This window comes from Biomphalaria glabrata, chromosome 1 (assembly GCF_947242115.1).
Source record: "Biomphalaria glabrata chromosome 1, xgBioGlab47.1, whole genome shotgun sequence".
In the NCBI taxonomy this organism is placed as follows: domain Eukaryota; kingdom Metazoa; phylum Mollusca; class Gastropoda; family Planorbidae; genus Biomphalaria; species Biomphalaria glabrata.
Window position 1 is genome coordinate 9876316 of NC_074711.1, and position 22416 is coordinate 9898731.

General features: G+C 36.9%; 2 protein-coding genes across 3 annotated transcripts in view; one reads left to right on the forward strand and one right to left on the reverse strand.

The window, feature by feature from the left end:
- Positions 1-4423, reverse strand: part of LOC106065383 (purine nucleoside phosphorylase LACC1-like) — a 24941-nt gene extending 20518 nt beyond the window's left edge. The window contains exon 1 of one of the 2 annotated variants that reach the window (XM_056020910.1): positions 4281-4423. In XM_056020910.1, the coding sequence (XP_055876885.1) occupies positions 4281-4407 (127 nt within the window). In that variant the 5' untranslated portion in view covers positions 4408-4423. Of the gene's footprint in view, positions 1-1563; positions 1697-4280 lie in introns of those variants that run through there. The other variant, XM_013224178.2, reaches the window with a different exon arrangement.
- LOC106074729 (long-chain fatty acid transport protein 2-like) overlaps positions 1-19644 on the forward strand; it is a 21447-nt gene extending 1803 nt beyond the window's left edge. Inside the window, exons 3-11 of the mRNA XM_056020897.1 lie at positions 1546-1755; positions 6504-6662; positions 8886-9010; positions 11037-11228; positions 12239-12332; positions 15788-15984; positions 16360-16459; positions 17603-17726; positions 18331-19644. Coding sequence (XP_055876872.1) covers positions 1546-1755; positions 6504-6662; positions 8886-9010; positions 11037-11228; positions 12239-12332; positions 15788-15984; positions 16360-16459; positions 17603-17726; positions 18331-18523 — 1394 coding nt within the window. The 3' untranslated portion in view covers positions 18524-19644. The remainder of the gene's footprint in view (positions 1-1545; positions 1756-6503; positions 6663-8885; positions 9011-11036; positions 11229-12238; positions 12333-15787; positions 15985-16359; positions 16460-17602; positions 17727-18330) is intronic.
- The last annotated feature ends 2772 nt before the right edge of the window (positions 19645-22416 follow it).

Consider the following 22416-nt stretch of genomic DNA (forward strand, 5'->3'; position numbering starts at 1 on the left):
CCAAGACCATATTTCATGAGACTCAGACATACCAACACCACATTTCATGAGACTCAGACATACCAAGTCCATATTTCATGAGACTCAGACATACCAAGACCATATTTCATAAGTCTCAAACATACCAAGACTACATTTCATACATCTCGGACTTCGTTTCAAAGCCTAAGACATACCAAGACATCATTTCATAAGACTCAGACATTCAAAGACATCATTTGATAGGTCTCTGACTTTCCAGACCACATTTTATAAGTCTCCGACATATTAAGACATCACTGTATAAGTTTTAGACATATTAAGACATCATTTTAACAGGTGAAACCCAACACAGAGCTTAATTTTAACACAAACTCACAATCGGCCCCCAAAGTGGCTAACTCAAGAAAAAAGGCATATTTCAATATTTTCACAAAAAAATACCAGAAGCTATAAGTTAAAAACTATCAACAACCACAACCCTATCTCCATTACAAAAAGAAGACTCGTGTGCGTATCGAAAGTTTTACTGATATTATTCTATATCTATCGATGGACGATATGATACCACATAATACGGAGATACGAACTTATATTAATCTTATTATTACTACATTGTTACAGTTAATATGTATTCAATGATTGAGAAAATATGGTTTAGTGTGAACTTTGCTTATCTGATGTTATTGAATGATTATCTAATTGATCGTTTTCTAAAGGACCAATCTCTAATTAGAGGCCTCAAGGACGAAACTTTTTCCTTTCGTTAAATCTCTGAATTGTACCCGCTATGTACGCACAGCAACAGAAGTGCATAATATGAAACACTGCTTGTTAAATGATGTTTCGTATTAAAGTCGAATTATATACATACTAAATACCTTTCTTTTTTCACTTTTAAAACAAAAGTAAACATTTTATTTCAAATTGAAGTAGCTAATATAAAAGAACAGAATTTAGTACAACAAATATTTTTTTTAAAATTGTATAGGAAGATACAATGAGATAACTTTGGATGGTGGAAATTCGATGATGCCTGTAGTGATATAGTCTTCCGTGTCTTTTAGTATTAATAGTGAATAGCTGTAAGAATTTTTTTTTTAAAAAAATGCTTGCATATTTACTGTAAAAGAATTTTAAAATTTGCTTTCAGAACAGAAAAACGTAGCAGTTTCATCAGAACTTTTAAAGGTCTAAAATATCATGTAATTATGTCCATCACCAGACAGATAGATAGATAGATAGAGATAGATAGATAGAGATAGATAGATAGATAGATAGATAGATAGATAGATAGATAGATAGATAGATAGATAGATAGATAGATAGATAGATAGATAGATGGGAAGCGTGGTCGAGAGGCCAAGTGCGCTTGAACTTGGCCTGGCTTGGCTACCTAGAAGTTCGACACCCGACTCGGGCTGCAGATACTCCCTCCCCCCACTGGTCCACAAAAGAGATTGGACCAAAAGCGCTCTGAGCATGCTATAAGCATGAAAGTAGCGCTATATAAAAGCTATACTAATAATAGATAGATAGATAATGTTTCTAAACATTCTATCCTAGGCTACGATGAAGACTTACCTAAACGTGTCCACAACCTGGAGTCGAAGCTGACAACGCCCACCTATGTCTACAACCCGCACAATGAGCAACTGTTCCCTTGTCTAGACATTTACATGAAAGAAGCCCCCGAGTCCAGGGTAAATCCCGCCCTGAGGAGCAGAGTGCAGCTCTCCGATCCTGCAGCATATATTCTTACGTCCGGAACGACAGGCAAGTTTTGAGTTCTAAAATAGGTCTACACCCTTTACACCCTTTCTTTCATTCTTTCGTTTTTCTTAACTTAAAGTAAACATTGTCATATCGAATTCAAGCGTGATGGGAGAATTACGCACTTCTAGTTCATGTCCGGGTTTGTTAATCGCCGAGGGCAAAAGATCTTTAACATATGACAAGCATCTACAATAAAATTTAAGTTGTCGCCCTTTTGTAAACGTTTTATTTTGAGCCTAGATCTAGTTTTCTTACGGAAATTTGATTCAAACGCATTCTCTCAATCGTTTCCCCCGGAAACTTTTATGTATCCGGGATATCATTTACACACATTGTTTTCAACCAATTTTGTAACGAAAAAATAATTCTTTCACAATTTGAGCATAGTGTTTGTTTGGAACATTGTTGGGATTTTGAAGTTATAATGTTGCACACCTTAGGCATAGGCAAATTAGATAGCCGCATAGATCATCCGAATGGTGGGGCCTTGAGCATATAGCTATGTCTGTCTCTCTTAGAGAAAAAGTAGCGAAACTCGTACCCAATTTTATTGCTGTAGTACGTTTGGTTTTAAATAAATTGCATAATTTTATTTTTTCACTGTTTATTTTTTATGTTTTTATTTCATTTGGGGCCACCAAATTCACTTGGCCTAGGGCATCCTATTATCTAAGGTCTGCCCTGACACCAACATAATAAATCATAGTGCATAGATTGTTTAATACACATGTATAGCAACCAATTCATTAGTTTGGAATCGGACAAATATTGCGCAAGGAATAGGTTCTTGCACGCTTAAATAATTTAATCTAACGATTTTTTTTTTAATAAAAGGCGACAGGGGAATTAACCTAGTTTCATTTTAATTGTTAAAATGCTCTTTTTGATTTAAAAAAAAAAGGGGGTGGGGAGTGGGCACTTTTCTGTATAAATAGAAAACAAATCTACAAAATGATAATTTTTTAACTCAAAGTTTTCTATTTTTATTTTTTTTTTTTTGCAAGTAGAAAAAAATGATCCATTTGCGTCTTAGCCCCCCCCCCCTTTTTTTTTCTAATCCAACTTGTAGATCTGATTGAGTGCTGTAAAAACCTAGGGATCCGGCGCTGTATCAGAAACACACTTAGAGATTTACTCCATTAGAGCACGTGAAAGGAATCGGACAGTGAGTCTAAGATCGCCTGATCCCGTACAAGGACAGCTTCGTTGCCGAACACGGACCAGTTCTCTCTCTCACTCTCTCTCACTCTCTCTCTCTCTATCTCTCTCTCTCTCTTATCTCGTTGTCCAAAACGTTCCTCGTACAAAACGCGACATTCATAAAGAATCTAGTCTATTGTCCCATCGTTCTCTATGCAGTGGCGGCCGCTGTGCCGTACTGCTCTCGAAACCGCCCGAAGAAAACATCAACTGGGCAGTAACCGACTCGCAACTGGACTAGAATGACTTGTTACTTGCGCGTACTGATCTACTGGTCCGCTTCCAACCTTGTCCCATTCTTCATACCAAAGTGCATATCGAAATTCACGGCTGGGAAGCACTAGCTCTCGATCGCTCCTCGTGGCGTGAAGCTGTGAATCTCGGAGTCTCAAGATTTATTGCAAGAAGAGTAGCCAAGGTGAAAGAGCGCCGAACCAACAAAAAGCTGAGAGAAGAAGCAGGCCTTATCAGCAACTGACCAAACCCACTCATGCCACGTATGCGGCCTGCTTTTTAAAGCGAGGATTGGACTTTACAGTCATCTTCGAGTCCATAGGAAATGAGAAATGTGCTCAGCTTCGATCACGAAGGAAGAGCTATATATAGCAAAGTGTCAACAATTGGCTGTACACTAGGGATCCTATACTCTCATACGTACACTGTGTATCGTTTTCCAGTGCTGTATGGACCGCGGTGGCGGCGCGCTCGTGACAAACCAGACCACAATAGTCGGGCACTCGCTGTATAAAACTATGTTCACCTACGTGCACCATGATATTTGATATATTTTGAACTGCAAAAGTCCCTTCTGCACACAGCTCATCTCTATAATAAAGACTGCAGGCAAAATCAAGTCAAATAAGTATCGGAATGGGAGTCATTTTCCAGGTACATGGAGCCTGCAGTGCCAGAGTTTAGTAAGTGGAAGCCCCTAATCCTTTTCAAACTTCAATATAAATTCATTTTATCATATTAGTCAATCTTAACGCATAACATATTTGTGCTGAAAGAAAAAGAGTAGGCCTACTTGTTTATCTTGTCTCCTTCCTCGTATTTTCTTATATTTAATATGCACATTCTATGTGTACAAAATGTATATGTGGTTGATATGAGAAGGTTCTATTTAAGGCTGAGGTTCCGTGTAGCTGCATAATCTAGCACTACTTAAATCGGGCCCTGGTAAACGGTGAAACTCGAAATCACATGAACTCGTAGTCAATACTTACTAAGATGCTTGTTAATAATTATTTTCTTGTTATCGAAAATAATATAAATGTTACCGGCGATGTGGGAAATAATGACCATATACAGTTTATAAAATTTACCTTTATCAAGTGTTAAAACACATGTACACTTAAAGTGTTCAAACACATGAACACACTGAAATAGTCTTGTCACTAGCTCAACAATTGTAAACTGTAACTTCAACTCGTGACAGAGCCAAGCTTGCATAGAGTTAATCTTTCTTTATCGAACTTGGCCCACTTTAAGCAGCATGATAATTACGTGACCCGAACTATATCTCACAGTCGCCTGGATTGAGCTGTACAAATAGCAAGCAAGACAAAAACAAAATAGTTGACAGTTTATCAATGACATAAGCTCTCAAGACTTTGTTTAGCTTGTAGAGAAATAAATGGGCACGATTAAGTCTCAGTGTCGTACAATTGAGACAACAGCATGCTATTAACCATGCATATCATTATCTAGGTCTAGATCTACGTCGGGAGTTGACGTATGCATAACTGCCAGGGCTGGATTTTAGGGAGGGGAGGGCTGGCGGGGCAACTGCCCTGGGAAGCCTCCATAAGAAAAGGGCTCCCAACAATAGAGAAAATAAATCCATGTTTTGACAGGTCAGCAGCATTAAGTTGTTTTTTAGCATTTTTATAGACAGTACTTTAAATCTTCCAGATGGCTAAATTGTCGTGGTCAAGAAGTGTCTTGAAGCGTGCTTGTAATATTCAAAAGCAGTTCTGGATTTACGGCAAAACCATAAAAAATATACATTTTTAGACCAAAGTAAGGCTGAAATATTTTTTTAAAGTAGGTAGATGATATTACATTTACAGGAAAGGGTATTCTATTTCTTTTTATACATTATGACATGATTCAGATATAAGTATTACTATAAGTAAGTAGATTTTTATTAAAGTTTTTGAAAAAGTGATGGGGCCTTCACAAATATCCTGTCCCGGGGCCTCCACTTACTAAAATTCCGGCCCTGATAACTGCTAAAAAACGCAGTTTTTTTTTTTTTGTTTTTTTTTTTCAGCGGCATAAATTTTCCAAACCGCTGATAGCTGTAACTTCGAGCGGCTTATCGCGATCAATTGTTCAAATTTCCTTCGTGTTATGACAATTTATGGCCAAAACAGGAAATGATTTTACTTTCTAAGACTTCCTTCTAATGTGTTGCCTATTTACGATTAAGAGAATATCATATTTATATCATTGAATGGATCTGTCTTTAAAATGAATTGTAATCAATAGCTCGCATGACCATCTGTATGTACATTATGATCGCTCATGCATATGTATGATAATGCCGTAGACGATGGCTCATGCGCAGAAATGAATGTTCTTCGTTATTTTATTGTATCTTCATCATCATCATCATCATTATTTGTACTTTGTTTCCTTCATGGAACATAGGGCCTATAGCAAATACATCTACTTCCACGGTCTCTTTATTAGTCTGTCAGCTGATGCACATATCTTGCCTAGGTGTAACAGCTTGCGTGACTCAATGACCCTCAGAGCTATACACTCTCGGCAGGCTCTGCCAAAGCGGACAGGTCTGTGAGGAAAGCAGTCATCTCCATCCCAGGGCCACAGGGCTAGTGCAACAGGATGACAAGCTGTCCATGGATGTTGCAGAAACCAGAACGATTTTTCTATTTTCGCATGTGACTGTAACGTTTTGTTCTATAGTATAGAAAGCATCTATCTCTCTTGGAATGGTGGCACTGCAGGGTTTTTGTGCTCCACGTGGGGGGGGGTGTAAGATGACAAGACAATAAACCAGATAACGTGTTCCACAGCTGTGCAGAGAGGGGGGAAGGGGCAACTCATCACATTTTACAGAATGACCAGAAACTAAATCTAAATGAATAACAAGGGCAAAATTTCAACTTGATCCGGAAATGGAAAGTGGTAGAAAAAAAAAACGTGTCAAAACGTAATAAGGGGACCAAATATATACACACACACACACACACACACACACACATATATACATACACACATACATACATACATACATACATACATACATACATACATACATACATACATACATATATATATATATATATATGTATATATATATATATATATATATATATATATATATATATATATATATATATATATATATATATATATAAATACATACATACATACGTACATACATATATATATATATATGCACTAAGACTGCTTTATTGATCCTTACGGAAATTTGTTGTGATTACAAGGACTCTTTTCTCATATAAAGACAACATAACAGAAAAATACACATAAATACATGCTTTAATTTCTTCCAGGTCTTCCTAAACCAGCTATTATAACACATAGGAAGGCTCTTGAATGTAGTCACATGTATGGCCCCGTGGGGTTCTCAAAGCACGAGGTCATGTACCTCACTCTGCCTTTGTATCATGCATCCAGTGTGAACCTGGCACTCCATAATGTTATCAATGTTGGTAAGTTGTTAAATATTAGCTTAAAATTATTGCATTTCTATTGAACTTTGACAAGTTGTTGGAGTTATTTTAAATGTCCCAGATCTTATCATTTGGTTTGAATACAATTCTTGTCTTGTATTTGGTTTAAACAGCAATCCTGTTTATGTTATTCAAGTTGGGGAAATTGATGAACACTTTTTTTTTGTTTCTGTCTGGAAGCCAAAAACGTCAAATAATATGGAAAGACAAAGGCTTAGCCCTCGGCACCAAAATCAGATTGATGTGCTCCCTGGTCATGATCACATTTTTATATGCTTGTGAGTCTTGACTGCAGAGCTAGAGAGAAGGATCCTAACGATGGAATTGAGATGCTACAGAAGGATCACATTCAAAGTCCGCATCACAAACCAAGAGATTAGAGACAAGGTTACTGCAGCGATTGGACAATATGATGGCCTGCTAACTATTGTAAAAAAAAAAACGCAAGCTAAAAAATCTATGGCCATATTACAAAATCTTCGGGGCTAGGATTAGGAGCCTTTCTTCAGGGAACAGTACCATGAGAAAGAAGAAAAAGCAGACATTGAAAGCGATGGGAGGACAACATAAAAGATTGGACGGGCCTGCTGTTCTAAGGTTCTAATTGAGGCAAAAGACAGAGAGGAGTGGAGTGGAGAAAGACGGTCGACGAATCTTGCATGGTGCCCCAACGGTCCAACAGAGTAGGGAATAGGTAAAGGTAAGGTGAAGGTAAAGTAAAGATAGGATTTGGGCTGTGTAGAGCAACTACTGGCTCTAAGACTGTTGCGCTGGGAGGTAGGGCCCTATGCCACAGGCGATCTTGCTTGGTGAGCATTAAGTGTGCGAGTACTAGAAACACACACAGTTCAGACCTCACAATATACCCTCACAGGCAAAGAGAAGAACAGCTGGTAATGTGGCTTTTGAAAGAGACAGCGAGAAAATTCTTATAAAAGCGTGAGGTATTTGAGACCCAAAGGAAAGATGCGCTGTGAAATGAGAACTTGAATTGAACCCTAGCAAAAGACAGTTTGTCTGCGTTAATTGTGACAAAATGAGTGGATCTCAACTGGGACAGCATTGTCACGTGAAACACTGCACTCTTCCATAATCTTTGGACTTCTGAAATAAAAAGCTTTATTAATCTTGTCTTATAAAATACACACGTGACTTTTAAAAAAAAGGATGATGATTACGTCTTACGCGTATCCCTAGGTCAATCTAGCATGCATGTTAATCAATGACTTAGAATCTACCAAGTCATTGGTTTTTCTGGCTGAATCAGGCAACCCATTCCATGATCTAATAGCACTATTATTATTCGTATTTGTGTAGAAATCTGATTCGTATTAAATACGAGGCATCGGTAGATAGGGCCGGTCCTACAGGTTGCGGGGCCCTACGCGAAACGGATTGCTCGGGGCCTAATTTGCGTTGTAATAAGGATAATAAGTGAAAATTAAGATTTTTTAAATCTAGAAATTTAGAAATTAATTCGTCTTTGCATTTTATTTATAGTTTATTAAGTACAAAATCACTGTCAAATTAACTTTACGAGCCATCTACAGTAGACAGTAGTTTTCAGACAAAAACATTCAGATCTTCCTTTTAGATTTACTATCGAGTAGCAAAATATCGCTTTTTTTTTCGGAGAGGTCAAGATAGATTTAGATCTATATTTGTATGCCAGTGACTATTAAAGTAAACTAAGTATTTGTCCTTTTTTTTTTAGTTAAAATTCGGCTTATTATTACATTTTTATTAAATGAAAGCTGACAATGCCGTTTCATTTTGTTTTGTTTTTTTAATCGCGAGTAGGATTGGCGTTTTTCATATTGAATGACACCCCGAAATGACAATTTTGTCTGTTTTAAGGAAATTTGCATCAGTTTTCAGAAGATTTTAATCATTTCAGGAGATTTTCATGACTTTTTCTTATATATTATAATTTCGGGAGAATTCCAGTAACCCTTTAATAATAAGTTGAAATGGTTTAATTTATTAATTTACACCTAGAATTCGCATCACGCGAGGCCTATGAAAGTGCGGGGCCCACTGCGGCCGCATAGGTTGCAGTGGCCTAAGACCGGCTCTGTCGGTAGAGTTGTTTTACGACGGTGTGCATTAGTAGTCTTTAAATTAAGAAAAGGGAGAGAATGAATGATCGATAATCACTAAATAACCTTTTTTTTATTGGCACACGTTTCTTTTTTTCCCCAGGAGCTACTTTAGTGCTACGAGAGAAATTCTCAGTTTCCCACTTTTGGTCCGATTGTTGCAAGTATGACGTCACAAGTTTTCAGTACATCGGGGAAATGTTACGCTATTTGGTCAACCAACCAACGGTAAGTATCTTTGAGAAGTATTTTTTTCGAAAGTATCTTTGCTATCTTAGAAAGGAAGTGAAGGTGGACTGGTCACACCCTTAGAAAAGATACCAGCAACAGAGCTATGCAGGCGTTAGAGTGGAACCCCCAGGGCACAAGACGCAGAGGAAGACCAAAAAGAACATGGCAACGCAGTGTACTTGAAGAAGCCGAGAGGACCGGGAAGAGCTGGGAAACCATAAAAAAAAACTAGCAAAAGACCGTGGAGAGTGACTGTTTTTGTCGAGGCCCTATGTTCCATGAGGAACTCAAAGTAGTGATGATGATGATCTTTGCCATGCATATAGTATTTCATTTTCATATGATAGTTATTACATATCTTGAAAGATTCTCTATGGGTCGGACAGTTTTAATGCCTTTGACCCCTAGACATTACAAATGTAAGAACATATTCATGAGCAGAAGTAATTGTGCTGGTAAGGACGTTATTACTTCTAAACTGTTGACTATGACCTCTAGTAGAACAACATACCATTGGATTGACATGAAGTCTCTGATTCCAACTCATTTAATAAATCGTTTCGACTTTCTGAAGTCCACCTGGTCCTAAGAATACCTTCACCATTGTTTTAGCAAATGAAAGAAAGTATTTCATAACGCAGCAGAAGTCGTAAACTCCTCCCACAAACATTGGTTACAGTACTCGTCAACTTCAATTGATCTTAGGACACAGGGTCTAGTTCTAACGCTGTTTTAAACTTCTAAAATATATCTTTCAGAATCTCTTTGTCAGTTATATCGATATATTTGTATGCATGTCTCTAGTGATTAAAAATAAAACTGGAATGGGTTATAGGGAGGGGCTGGCTGGGGCTTGTGACCTTTGACCACTGGGGTGGTAATTTGCATACGGGCGAAATGACTCTGGATCAGAAGAACCTTTTTTTTAAGACATTCCGATGGTCTAGAGGTTAATTTCGCATGGAGCGTTATCGTTAGGCGGCGGTGGTGTCGAATCCGGACTCACAGGTTCGAGCCTCGGTCGGCGCATGCTCTTATTTACGTAGCATTTTAATTCACTACTTTCTCTCTCAAACACTTGGTCCCTGGTACTGTTATTCATTTATGTTTAATATATGTAGGTAAAAAGTATAGTTCCACTTTCAGACCTTGCCATCCATACATACTTCTTTTTTTTTACACTTTTTTTTTCCAGGCTATACTTGAAATAGTTGTAATTGTGTATATTGTTTGTGTTTGCTTCAAAAGTTATTGTAATATAGCATAGTAATGCTGAGATGATTTTTTATTTGTTTGGACTAAAAAAATAATCCTATCTTATTAGCTTTCAATACTAGTTTTTCTTCTTCGGTGCAGTTGAAAGAAGAAATGTTCTAATAGATATATTCTCTGCTTGAAATGAAACCAAGATTTTATTTAGAGGAGTTCATTTCTCTAAACATGCACTCGTTGAAACCATCTATTCTCTATTCTGTGTTTGTCCTGCCCAGGACCCCATGCTTGTTCTCTATTCTGTGTTTGTCCTGCCCAGGACCCCATGCTTGTTCTCTATTCTGTGTTTGCCCTGCCCAGGACCCCATGCTTGTTCTCTATTCTGTGTTTGCCCTGCCCAGGACCCCATGCTTGTTCTCTATTCTGTGTTTGTCCTGCCCAGGACCCCATGCTTGTTCTCTATTCTGTGTTTGTCCTGCCCAGGACCCCATGCTTGTTCTCTATTCTGTGTTTGTCCTGCCCAGGACCCCATGCTTGTTCTCTATTCTGTGTTTGTCCTGCCCAGGACCCCATGCTTGTTCTCTATTCTGTGTTTGTCATGCCCAGGACCCCATGCTTGTTCTCTATTCTGTGTTTGTCCTGCCCAGGACCCCATGCTTGTTCTCTATTCTGTGTTTGTCCTGCCCAGGACCCCATGCTTGTTCTCTATTCTGTGTTTGTCCTGCCCAGGACCCCATGCTTGTTCTCTATTCTGTGTTTGTTCTGCCCAGGACTTCATGCTTGTTCTCTATTCTGTGTTTGTCCTGCCCAGGACCCCAATGAGAACAGACACAGTGTTACAAAAGCTATCGGGAATGGTCTACGCCAGGACATATGGACCAAATTCAGGAGACGCTTCCAGATCCGACATATTTATGAGTTCTACGGCTCCACTGAGCTACCGGCAAGCTGCTCGAATCTCTTCAACGTACCAGGAAGTGTCGGTCGGCTGTCGCCGCTCATTGTAAGTTGACAAGTTAGGGTTAGGTAACTGTCTATAAATATACGAGTCAGTCATGCGTGAAGAAATTTAACGCTTGCTGGGAAAAGATCATGTCAAATAAATAACAACAACAAGATAAATTGCGCTGAAGCATGTTTTTATCGTATAAATCTAGAATGAGCTGGATTTGAAAAGAGTAAATATATGTATAGAATAACAGCAATTTAAACAAATAGGATTACACTTAAGTTTCATTGAGTTTTCTTGTCTGCCTGTCTGTCTCTCTCCATGTTTTTTTCCATCTCTCGATTGTACTAACTCTGTAACACTATTTAATCTGTTAAAAATTCTATTCAACGGTTTATTTATTTTGCAGTTTTTTTCAAATAGGTGAATGTGAAAATAACTGTCTTCTTCAAACCTTTTTAATAGCTTTGAACATTAATTAGATGACTTATTCTATTTAGATTGGGGTAGGGAGTTAAACTAAACTTTTTGTCTTGTATTTATTTTAGGGTCATATGAACTTGAAGAATTATTTTCTTACTAAGCTTTTATCAAATCTTTCTTTCTGCTTGTCTGGTACAAATCTTTCTCACTGTTTGTCTGGTACAAATCTTTCTCGCTGTTTGTCTGGTACAAATCTTTCTCTCTGTTTTTCTGGTACAAATCTTTCTCTCTGTCTGGTACAAATCTTTCTCTCTGTTTGTCTGGTACAAATCTTTCTCGCTGTTTGTCTGGTACAAATCTTTCTCTCTGTTTGTCTGGTACAAATCTTGTACACGTCATTTCTCCCACATCCCTTTGTCGGATCAAGTTGAAGTTTGTACATTTATTTATAGTCGAAAACAATAAAAATTAATGAATCATTCAAAAATGTATCAATTAGTTAATCAATTAGTGGTAATTAATTAATTTTGTTATATATAGAAAAGGTGAAATTAACATTGCAGTATTGAACTATATTGCAGTGATTAGGCGGTGCTTCTCTTTGCATCGGCTTTATATTTTATACATATTGCTTGTTCCAGAGATACTTCACAAATTTAATTCTTGTTCGGATCGATCCTAACACCAACGAACCATTCCGGAATCAACTCGGTCGATGTGAACTAATAAAAACAGGTAAATGTTTTTATCCAGGAACTGCGAGCAACATTTTCCCAACCTTTAAGCGTAGAGGACGAACGGGTATTCCCAATAGTAAAATGTTGACTGCATTATGTCATGGCATGCTGTCATGTTGTCTACATGCCGTTGTTTATTAGCAAACACAGTGAGAGGAACTTGTTTGTTTAGGTCGTAGGTCTGTATGTTTAATTGTGTCAAAATCAAATCGCTCTATTTTTTTTATGAACTGTTAGTAATTAAACTATCGCCGCACCCACTTTCGGATAAAGTTGAAACTTTAAACAAAACATGAAGTAATAAAAAAACGAACCAATCAGTCAATTAATGTATGGTAACTAATTATTTTATTTGATATCAAATAAGGGAAATAACATGTACATAGTTGAGTTATATAGTTGTAAGTGCGAATTTCTTTCCCTTTGATTAATAAAAAAGGATTTTTCATATTTTGCTTGTTAAGGATACTTTTGGGTTTGGGGTTGATGCTGTATATATATATACATCTACTAGATACATTTCAACAGCCATTTAAAAATCAAGCTTTGTTTGTTTGGTTTACATGCTTCGGATTTCCTTCAGAGTTGAAGATAATTACTTCCTAGTCCAAACCTCCCGCAGGAAGACGGGGGATGGGAGCGGGCAGTGTTTGAACCCTGGACCATCGATAAATCTGAACGACAGTCCAGCGCTCAAACCGCACGACCAGGAAGCCATGGTTTGATTTTTGGACTAAATTCTCTTCCTAACTAACCTCACTCCCATCGGCCTTTCAAAATAATGAAGACATATGCAAAAAATATCTCCCACTTGTGCACCGGTTCACTGCTAAATGTCTAGTTACTTAAAATATCTCCCACTTGTGCACCAGTTCACTGCTAAATGTCTAGTTACTTAAAATATCTTCCACTTGTGCACCAGTTCACTGCTGATTGTCTAGTTACTTAAAAGGTATGCCACTTGTGCACCAGTTCACTGCTAAATGTCTAGTTACTTGAAATATATGCCACTTGTGCACCAGTTCACTGCTAATTGTCTAGTTACTTAAAATGTATGCCACTTGTGCACCAGTTCACTGCTAAATGTCTAGTTACTTAAAATATATGCCACTTGTGCACCAGTTCACTGCTAAATGTCTAGTTACTTAAAATATCTCCCACTTGTGCACCAGTTCACTGCTAAATGTCTAGTTACTTAAAATATCTCCCACTTGTGCACCAGTTCACTGCTAAATGTCTATTTACTTAAAATTTATGCCACTTGTGCACCAGTTCACTGCTAAATGTCTAGTTACTTAAAATATCTCCCACTTGTGCACCAGTTTACTGCTAAATGTCTAGTTACTTAAAATATATGCCACTTGTGCACCAGTTCACTGCTAAATGTCTAGTTACTTAAAATATCTCCCACTTGTGCACCAGTTCACTGCTAAATGTCTAGTTACTTAAAATATCTCCCACTTGTGCACCAGTTCTCTGCTAAATGTCTAGTTACTTAAAATATCTCCCACTTGTGCACCAGTTCACTGCTAATTATCTAGTTACTTAAAATATCTCCCACTTGTGCACAATTTCACTGCTAAATGTCTAGTTACTTAAAATATCTCCCACTTGTGCACCAGTTCACTGCTAAATGTCTAGTTACTTAAAATATCTCCCACTTGTGCACCAGTTTACTGCTAATTGTCTAGTTACTTAAAATGTATGCCACTTGTGCACCAGTTCACTGCTAAATGTCTAGTTACTTAAAATATCTCCCACTTGTGCACCAGTTCACTGCTAATTGTCTAGTTACTTAAAATATCTCCCACTTGTGCACCAGTTCACTGCTAAATGTCTAGTTACTTAAAATATCTCCCACTTGTGCACCAGTTCACTGCTAAATGTCTAGTTACTTAAAATATCTCACAATTGTGCACCAGTTCACTGCTAAATGTCTAGTTACTTAAAATATATCCCACTTGTGCACCAGTTCACTGCTAAATGTCTAGTTACTTAAAATATATCCCACTTGTGCACCAGTTCACTGCTAAATGTCTAGTTACTTAAAATATATGCCACTTGTGCACCAGTTCACTGCTAATTGTCTAGTTCCTTAAAATATCTCCCACTTGTGCACCAGTTCACTGTTAAATGTCTAGTTACTTAAAATATATGCCACTTGTGCACCAGTTCACTGCTAAATGTCTAGTTACTTAAAATATATGCCACTTGTGCACCAGTTCACTGCTAAATGTCTAGTTACTTAAAATATATGCCACTTGTGCACCAGTTCACTGCTAATTGTCTAGTTACTTAAAATGTATGCCACTTGTGCACCAGTTCACTGCTAAATGTCTAGTTACTTAAAATATATGCCACTTGTGCACCAGTTCACTGCTAAATGTCTAGTTACTTAAAATATCTCCCACTTGTGCACCAGTTCACTGCTAAATGTCTAGTTACTTAAAATATCTCCCACTTGTGCACCAGTTCACTGCTAAATGTCTAGTTACTTAAAATTTATGCCACTTGTGCACCAGTTCACTGCTAAATGTCTAGTTACTTAAAATATCTCCCACTTGTGCACCAGTTTACTGCTAAATGTCTAGTTACTTAAAATATATGCCACTTGTGCACCAGTTCACTGCTAATTGTCTAGTTACTTAAAATGTATGCCACTTGTGCACCAGTTCACTGCTAATTGTCTAGTTACTTAAAATATATGCCACTTGTGCACCAGTTCACTGCTAAATGTCTAGTTACTTATGTTTTGGCTCACTTTTTATTTTTCAGAGTTCACTTAAAGCAGATAGTTTTAAAAAAGTAAAGTTTCCCTTTCAGACGGTTTATGGGGCAGATGGTGTTAAGGTCATCTGCTTCTTTGGCCAACGGTTAACAAGTAGGGTGTTATGTGGCCAGCACAACGACCAACCGCCTTTACTTTCCCCACCTAAGGTCAAGTACTCATTACAGTTGAGTGGACTCAGGGGCGCCCTAAAATCCCGAAATTCAAAATCGCAGTCTTCACCGAGATTTGAACCCAGGGCCCAGGACCCCATGTTTGGAAGCCGAGCGCTTAACCATTCAGCCACTGCGCCCCAAAGAAGATAACACAAGAAATATATTTCTTTGTTATATACTTGTCTTTCACAAAATGGTTAAAAATTGTAATAAATCTCCCCCCCCCCCAAATGCTAAATGCTCGTAACAGTGCATAGTACACTCAATAGCCTTAGTGTCAGTGCAAATATGATTTTATCTGTCTGTCTGTCTGGTCTAAATCTCCCATTTCCCATTTCAGGATCAAGTTTAAACTTTGAAAAATTATTCATTGTCTATGACAACACACAAATAAATTATGACTGATTCATAAAAACTGATGTAATAAAAGATGTAATTTCAATCAATTTAAGCGAAATTTCTAAAAAGTAATTTTTATATGTAACTTGTTTAATCTGTACTCTTCTTCAGGAGAGTTTGGTATCCTGTTAGCAAGACTGACAGATAAAGTCACGTTTGATGGCTACCTCGGCCCAGCTTCAGACACAAGCTGCAGAATCATCAAAGATGTACTGGAAGTGGGGGATTTTTACGTCAAGACCGACGATGTCTTTACACTGGACAGTCACTACAACTTGTATTTTAAGGACCGCATCGGGGATTCATTCAGGGGAGTTCATTTGGAAGAAGTTTACCCTTTTTGTTTTAATTACATTTTCTATAAGCCTTGTTTATCTTTTTCGTTTTTCCATATCACGGTCAGAATTAAAGAATACTGCTTTAATACAAACTAATGTACATGTCAATGTGCTGAGATAGTCGAAAGATTCTTGAATATAGATGGATGATAAGATTGATAGACACGAGGGGAGAGAATTTCCTGACTTTTTGCACTCAAGAAAAAATCACCGTACCGTCATTTTGCACATTCATGTGTACATTCACTTGCTCAAAACTCTGTATTTTCCATATTGGAATTATAATAAATCTACGAGTTTGTTTTATCGCATATAGTGGCTTATATTTTCATTGATGACTTCTATAGGTGGAAAGGTGAAAATGTCTCTACAGCTGAAGTTTCCAATGTGATGAACGCTGCAGACTTTATTTTAGATACCAATGTCTTTGGAGTGGAGATACCTGGTAACTAGAGATATATGATATACATGATAAGAAGAGATACATAATAAATAGAGATACATAGTAAAAAGAGATACATGGTAAATAGATGTACATAATAAGTAGAGATACATGATAAATAGAGATACATGTTTAGTTGAGATACCTGGTAAGAAGTGATACATACCTAGTAAGTAGCAATACGTGATAAGTAGGTATACATAATTAGTAGAGATACTTGGTAAGTGTAGATGCATGATAAGTGGATACATGATGTATTGAGGTGCATGATTTATAGAGATACATGATAAGTAAAATTACATGATAAGTAGATATATTTGATAAGTGGAGATACCTGATAAAATTGAGGCACAAGGTTCTAGAGATACATGGTCAGTAGAGATACCTGGTAAGAAAAGATACATAATAAGTAGAAATACATGATAGGTAGAGATGCATGACAGGTAGAGATAGATAATAAGTAGAGATACATAAGTAGAGATACATGATAGGTAGAGATACATGATAAGTAGAGATATATGATAAGTAGAGATACATGATAAGTAGAGATACATGATAAGTAGAGATACATGATAACTAGAGATACATGATAAGTATAGATATATGATAAGTAGAGATACATGATAAGTAGAGATACATGATAAGTAGAGATACATGGCAGGTACATTGATAGTTGGATAGAATTATGTAAGTAGATTTTATTATTTATTTTCTAGACTACAAACAAACAACAACACGATAACAAAGTCAAATATTATACGAGAATCCAAAAACTGCAGAAAGACCTTATTTATGTTATAAATTACTGACGCTCCTTCAAAATAGAAAACACGCATGTCCTACTCGTATCCATGAGTTAATCTAGTCATGCATACAGACTGAACTAAACTAGTTAAGTCATTGGATTTCCAGGATGATTCAGGCAAACAATTAATGAATTAATCTTAGAAGAAGCCGACGCAGAGAGACCCTAGAGTTCTCTTGAATTAAAAGCTAATCATAGTTGGGTTTTTTTTTCTCTGTTATAGCCACTTTATTTTAAAAAGGAAATACTAATTACATTGGTCTTCTCTATATCTATTATTACATAGTGCCTACAGTGACACTGTCTCAGATTCTGATTACATGGCTATTATCTATATTTAGGGTGTGAAGGTAAAGCAGGTATGGCCGCCATCAACATAAAAGACAATGAAGACCTAGATGGCTCCAAAATTTCAGAGCTAGGGCACCTGTGTAGGGAAAAGCTACCTGGATATGCAAGGCCAAGGTAAGGAGCATGTCTACGTTTTGACTTATAAGCTTGTTTCATGCAATCTTGTAAATTACAAAATGTTCCTTTTAAACAGAAGATGATGACGTGACTGGTGACGTCCTATGTGCACCCAAGGTGTCAATTCTAATAATAGCACAAACTGAAGCACAAATGGCACGTTGCCACTGCGCAGCGCCATGTTGGAAACAAAAATCTAGTCATGCAAGCTAATGAGTGACTTAAAATCGGCCAATTTGATGTTATTTCCTGGCTGATTCAGGCAACAAATCCCATGCTCTGATGATATGTGGAAAGTAGGAACACTAACATATGGAATAACAAATGTGCCATTATCTTTTTCTCTCATTCAGTATTTTATTAGGTTTTTTTTCTTTTCTAGAATTTTTAAATTGTATTTTGTAAATTATGGTTTAGTATTTAATTTTTGCTAAGTTACTTTTTAGTGGACAAGTAGATCACAAGGTTTGAAAAGTAAAACTTTACTTCTAACTTTGTCCTCTTTTATTGTATCATATCTCATGTATTTAAGGTTGTTTTTTTTTAATTTTAAAGTTTCAAAACTGGTTGCCCTCTTAAAGCATATTATCTCACTGTCCAGGTTTCTTCGTGTTCAGCAACAGATGAGTTTGACCAGCACTTTTAAACAGCAAAAGACTGACCTGGTCAAAGATGGTTTCAACCCCAGCACCGTAAGAGAACCATTATACTATCTCGACCGATCAACTGACGAATACAAACCACTGGCCGATGAAATATATCAGGAAATAATCAATGGCCAACTGGCAATGTGACGAAGGGACTATTTGTCAAGTGTTATCATTTTCAATTGATCCTTCCAAAAAGCTACCGAACAAGAAAAAGAACCCACAGATCTAGGACCGTAAAAACATTACGCAGTTGTTGTTTTTTCTGTATTATTTGTTTGAAAGTCAGTCTTGCCTTAATTTGTTATAATACATTATATTTATTATTACTATTACAGCGGATGCATGCCACGAACTGTGTTTAAAAAGAAAGTTTTTTTTTGTATAGAGTTTTATTGATTATTGTTTTTTTTTATTATCTTATTAGAGTTCTTTAAACAAGAAAATGATAAAGTATTATCTCTTAGTCCACATTTTACGAAAAAATTGCAGTACTTCCACATAACTAATCAGGCCCAATAGTTACCCACATTTTTTGTTACATCGCATGTAGACAAAGCCAGAGTTGTGTTTAAGTTTTCTTTTCGCCTATCAAGATCAGTGTTTAACTCAGTGCATCTGTAGAACACTGCGTTGTGTCTCTACTCTGTCTGTACCTTCATTCAGCAGAAACGACTACAAAGACATGAAATTTTATAATAAAAAGGAAATCCAATTCTTTGATGTTTTCTTGTAAAGCAATATGCTTTCCGTCTCTTACTTAACTGTTAATGTTGCTTCTGTTTAAAACCTGATCTTGTAAAAAGTTGTAGTTTTTTTTTTTTTAAAGAGACATTTATGTAAATTACAGAGAGACACTTTGTTGTTTTGAGGATCTATAATCTATAATCCATTTTTTTTTTGTTCTGTTTGATAATTTTTCCAAATATAACTATTATAAACTATCAACTCATTAGTCGGTGTATATTGCGATGGTGCTGAGTGTAACTATGAGGCTAAATTCTAGGCTAGCATAGAGATTTGAATCTAGATCTAGTCATTACGTTATTATAATGTTGTTGTTGTTTTGTATTATAATATTGTGCTTTTTTACTTTTTTTATCTATTTTTATTATATGTCATCGCTTATTAGATCTATATGTTTAACTATGTGTGCATACAATTTAAAATAACATGCTTTCATCTTAAGTTTTTGAGTTATTGAAGTATAATCTTGTCAAGGGACATTATCATAACTTGAAGCGTGAAAATAAAATGTATTAAATACACAGATAGTCTCCCTTTGATTTGATATGGAATGTTGAACAAGAAGAATCTTAGAGTGTGTCTGTGTTGTTGATCTTGAGTTTGAGGTTGCATAAGCGAATGTATGTTGTTTTTCTTTTTTTTTTATATTTTTTTCTTTTTATAGTGATAATCATCATCAATCTTTTATTCAAATGTTCTAACTTAGGAAATGGACAACATCTTCATCTATCAGTAGATAAATTGCGACTACTCAGGATCTATAGAAAGGGAGTTCTAATCTTTGAAAAAGTAAATTTACAAAACGGCATTTCTTTACATACTAATGAAACACTTCTAAAACAATGCTTTAAGTCTTTGACAGTTATAAGATAAGATAAGATAATTTTACTCCCATCTGTCACTTGATTTTCGTCGTAACGGTGCTGTGACGCTCGCGAAACCAAATCCCTCCACTTTTCCCGGTCAGCAGCTGTTCTTAGCAGGATATCAAGAGAGAGGCCGGTCCATTCTTTTATGTTATCAAAAATGGAGAAACTCAATAATGTGGAAAGACTAAAGATGAGCTGGTTCGGTCATATGACTCACTGTCAAAAGTTATCCTTCATGGTACAGAGCAGGGAGCACGAAGAGGGTCGTCCAAAGAAAAGCTGGCTGGACAATGTAAAAGAGTGGACCGGCCAATCTCTTGATATCCTGCTTATTAAGTACTCGTTTAGTGAACATGCATTATGTACAAATAGATTACTGGCGTAACATAAAGGCAAACCTTGGTCACAATACCAGCGGGATAACATTGTCTAGAACAGTGGTTCTCAACGTATGGGTCGCGACCCCTATGGGGGGTCGATTGACGATTTGCTAGGGGTCGCATAAGACCATCGAAAATATGGATTGTTATTGTTTACTCTTCTATTGCTGTGTGTGTGTGGGGGGGGGGGGAGAATTCGCGGCAGAGTGGGGGGGGGGGGATGTAAAAGGGGTCGCCGAGCTTAAAAGGTTAAGAACCGCTGGTCTAGAACCAAATACAGCCCGTACACCACAACCAAGTATGTCCCAAACAAAGCCAACAGTTTATGCTCAGATTAAGCTTGGCTACTTCAGAGTCCATAGCCCAGCCCCTAAACAAGACAAATATGAATTCCTTGTGATCGCCAGTCAACGTAGCTATAACTAATGTATCAATCTGGAGCAACGAAATAAGTATCGAAACACTTAACTTACCCAACACTTGGGAACAACAAAAAGGCTAGAGCAGAGAACGAGACATCCAAGCCAAAATACAGGAAGCTGTGACGTGTACAGAGCGCGTCTTTGGATACAGTGCATAAAATAATGAGAATACTAAAGGGAAACACAGAACGAAGCGCCTATTCCATATGCGCATATATTGTCATAAACTGTTAGGTTGTCATGGACTGTGTGTGTATGTGTGGTTTCTATGGTGACGGTGGGAAGGGGTTAATGATTGGTTGAGAATGATGCAACATAGGTGGCATTGTCGTCATTTGGTCTTAGGACAGAAACTGAAAGATTGTGTTATTGTAGTGAGATTTTGTTAAAAAATATTATCCCTAAAGTCTAGTACATTTATTTGATCTCATTTCAAACGTGATTTTGTCTATATTATAATTAAATTTATATTTAGCATTGTTCACAAAGAATTTACTCAAGTCATTTCAAGTTTTATTTGTTAAGATATAATACGCTACAGCGGTTTAGTTTCTACCAGAAGTTTGGTGCTACAAGTCAACGATCATCTACAACACAGGCATCAGGGCCGGCCTTAGATAATTGGAGGCACTAGGCGAAGTAAATTTGGTGGCCTCCCAAATAAAATAGAAAAAATGAAAAAAACGAAACAATATCATTACGCCATTTAGATGGAACCTAGTGTACTCCAACAATATCATTACGCCATTTAGATGGAACCTAGTGTACTCCAACAATAACGTTAGACACAAATTTCGCTATTTAGAAAAGTTTTTTGAGTCTGTGCGAAGCCCCCACTAATCGGAGGCACTAGGAGGCTACCTAGTTTACCTATGCCTAAGACCGGCATGATATCTCCGACCCCTTCCGATTTTCCCGCGCTTTTTACACCAGCGTAGCTGATTTTCTTTTCTGCCTCGATAGAGAACAACATCGGACAGATAAGTTTACTTAAGACTATTTGTGTTAATTGTTTATTTTTTGTTTGTTTTGTAGCTGATGACTCGTGGCCCAAAGTCCTTTGTTTTACTTGGTCCGGCAGGGTTACATATTTGTATGTTTTTTGTATTTTCTATACAGTCGTTTATCCCTGCAGCAGTAAATATTTGTTTGTTTGTTTTTTTTTTTGAGTCTTTGAACCTTGTTAGAAACAAAGAATGGAATTGAATGTAAACGAAGATCGACTTACAAGCAACAAAGACACTCAATAATATTTAGCAATGGAATTGGGATACTATGTATCACAATACAAAGATCACATCACAAATTATAATATTAGAACCAGGATCACGATGGTAATTGGGACTCACGATGACCTGCTGACCACTGCCAATGAACTAATTCTTTACGGTCCTATCTCAAGGGGAGACAACATAAAAGAACGGATGGGGATTCTACTCAAGGCAAAAAAAACAGGAATGGAGAAAGATTGTCGACAGATCATGTGTGGTGCCCCAATAGACTAAGTGAAAGGTGAAAGGTGAAAGTAGGTTACAAAGAAGAAAAATCGAGATTCTCGAACTAGTCATTTAATTAATTTTAAAGCAATGTATAGGTTTCGTTAATACTTTAAGTTCTTCAAT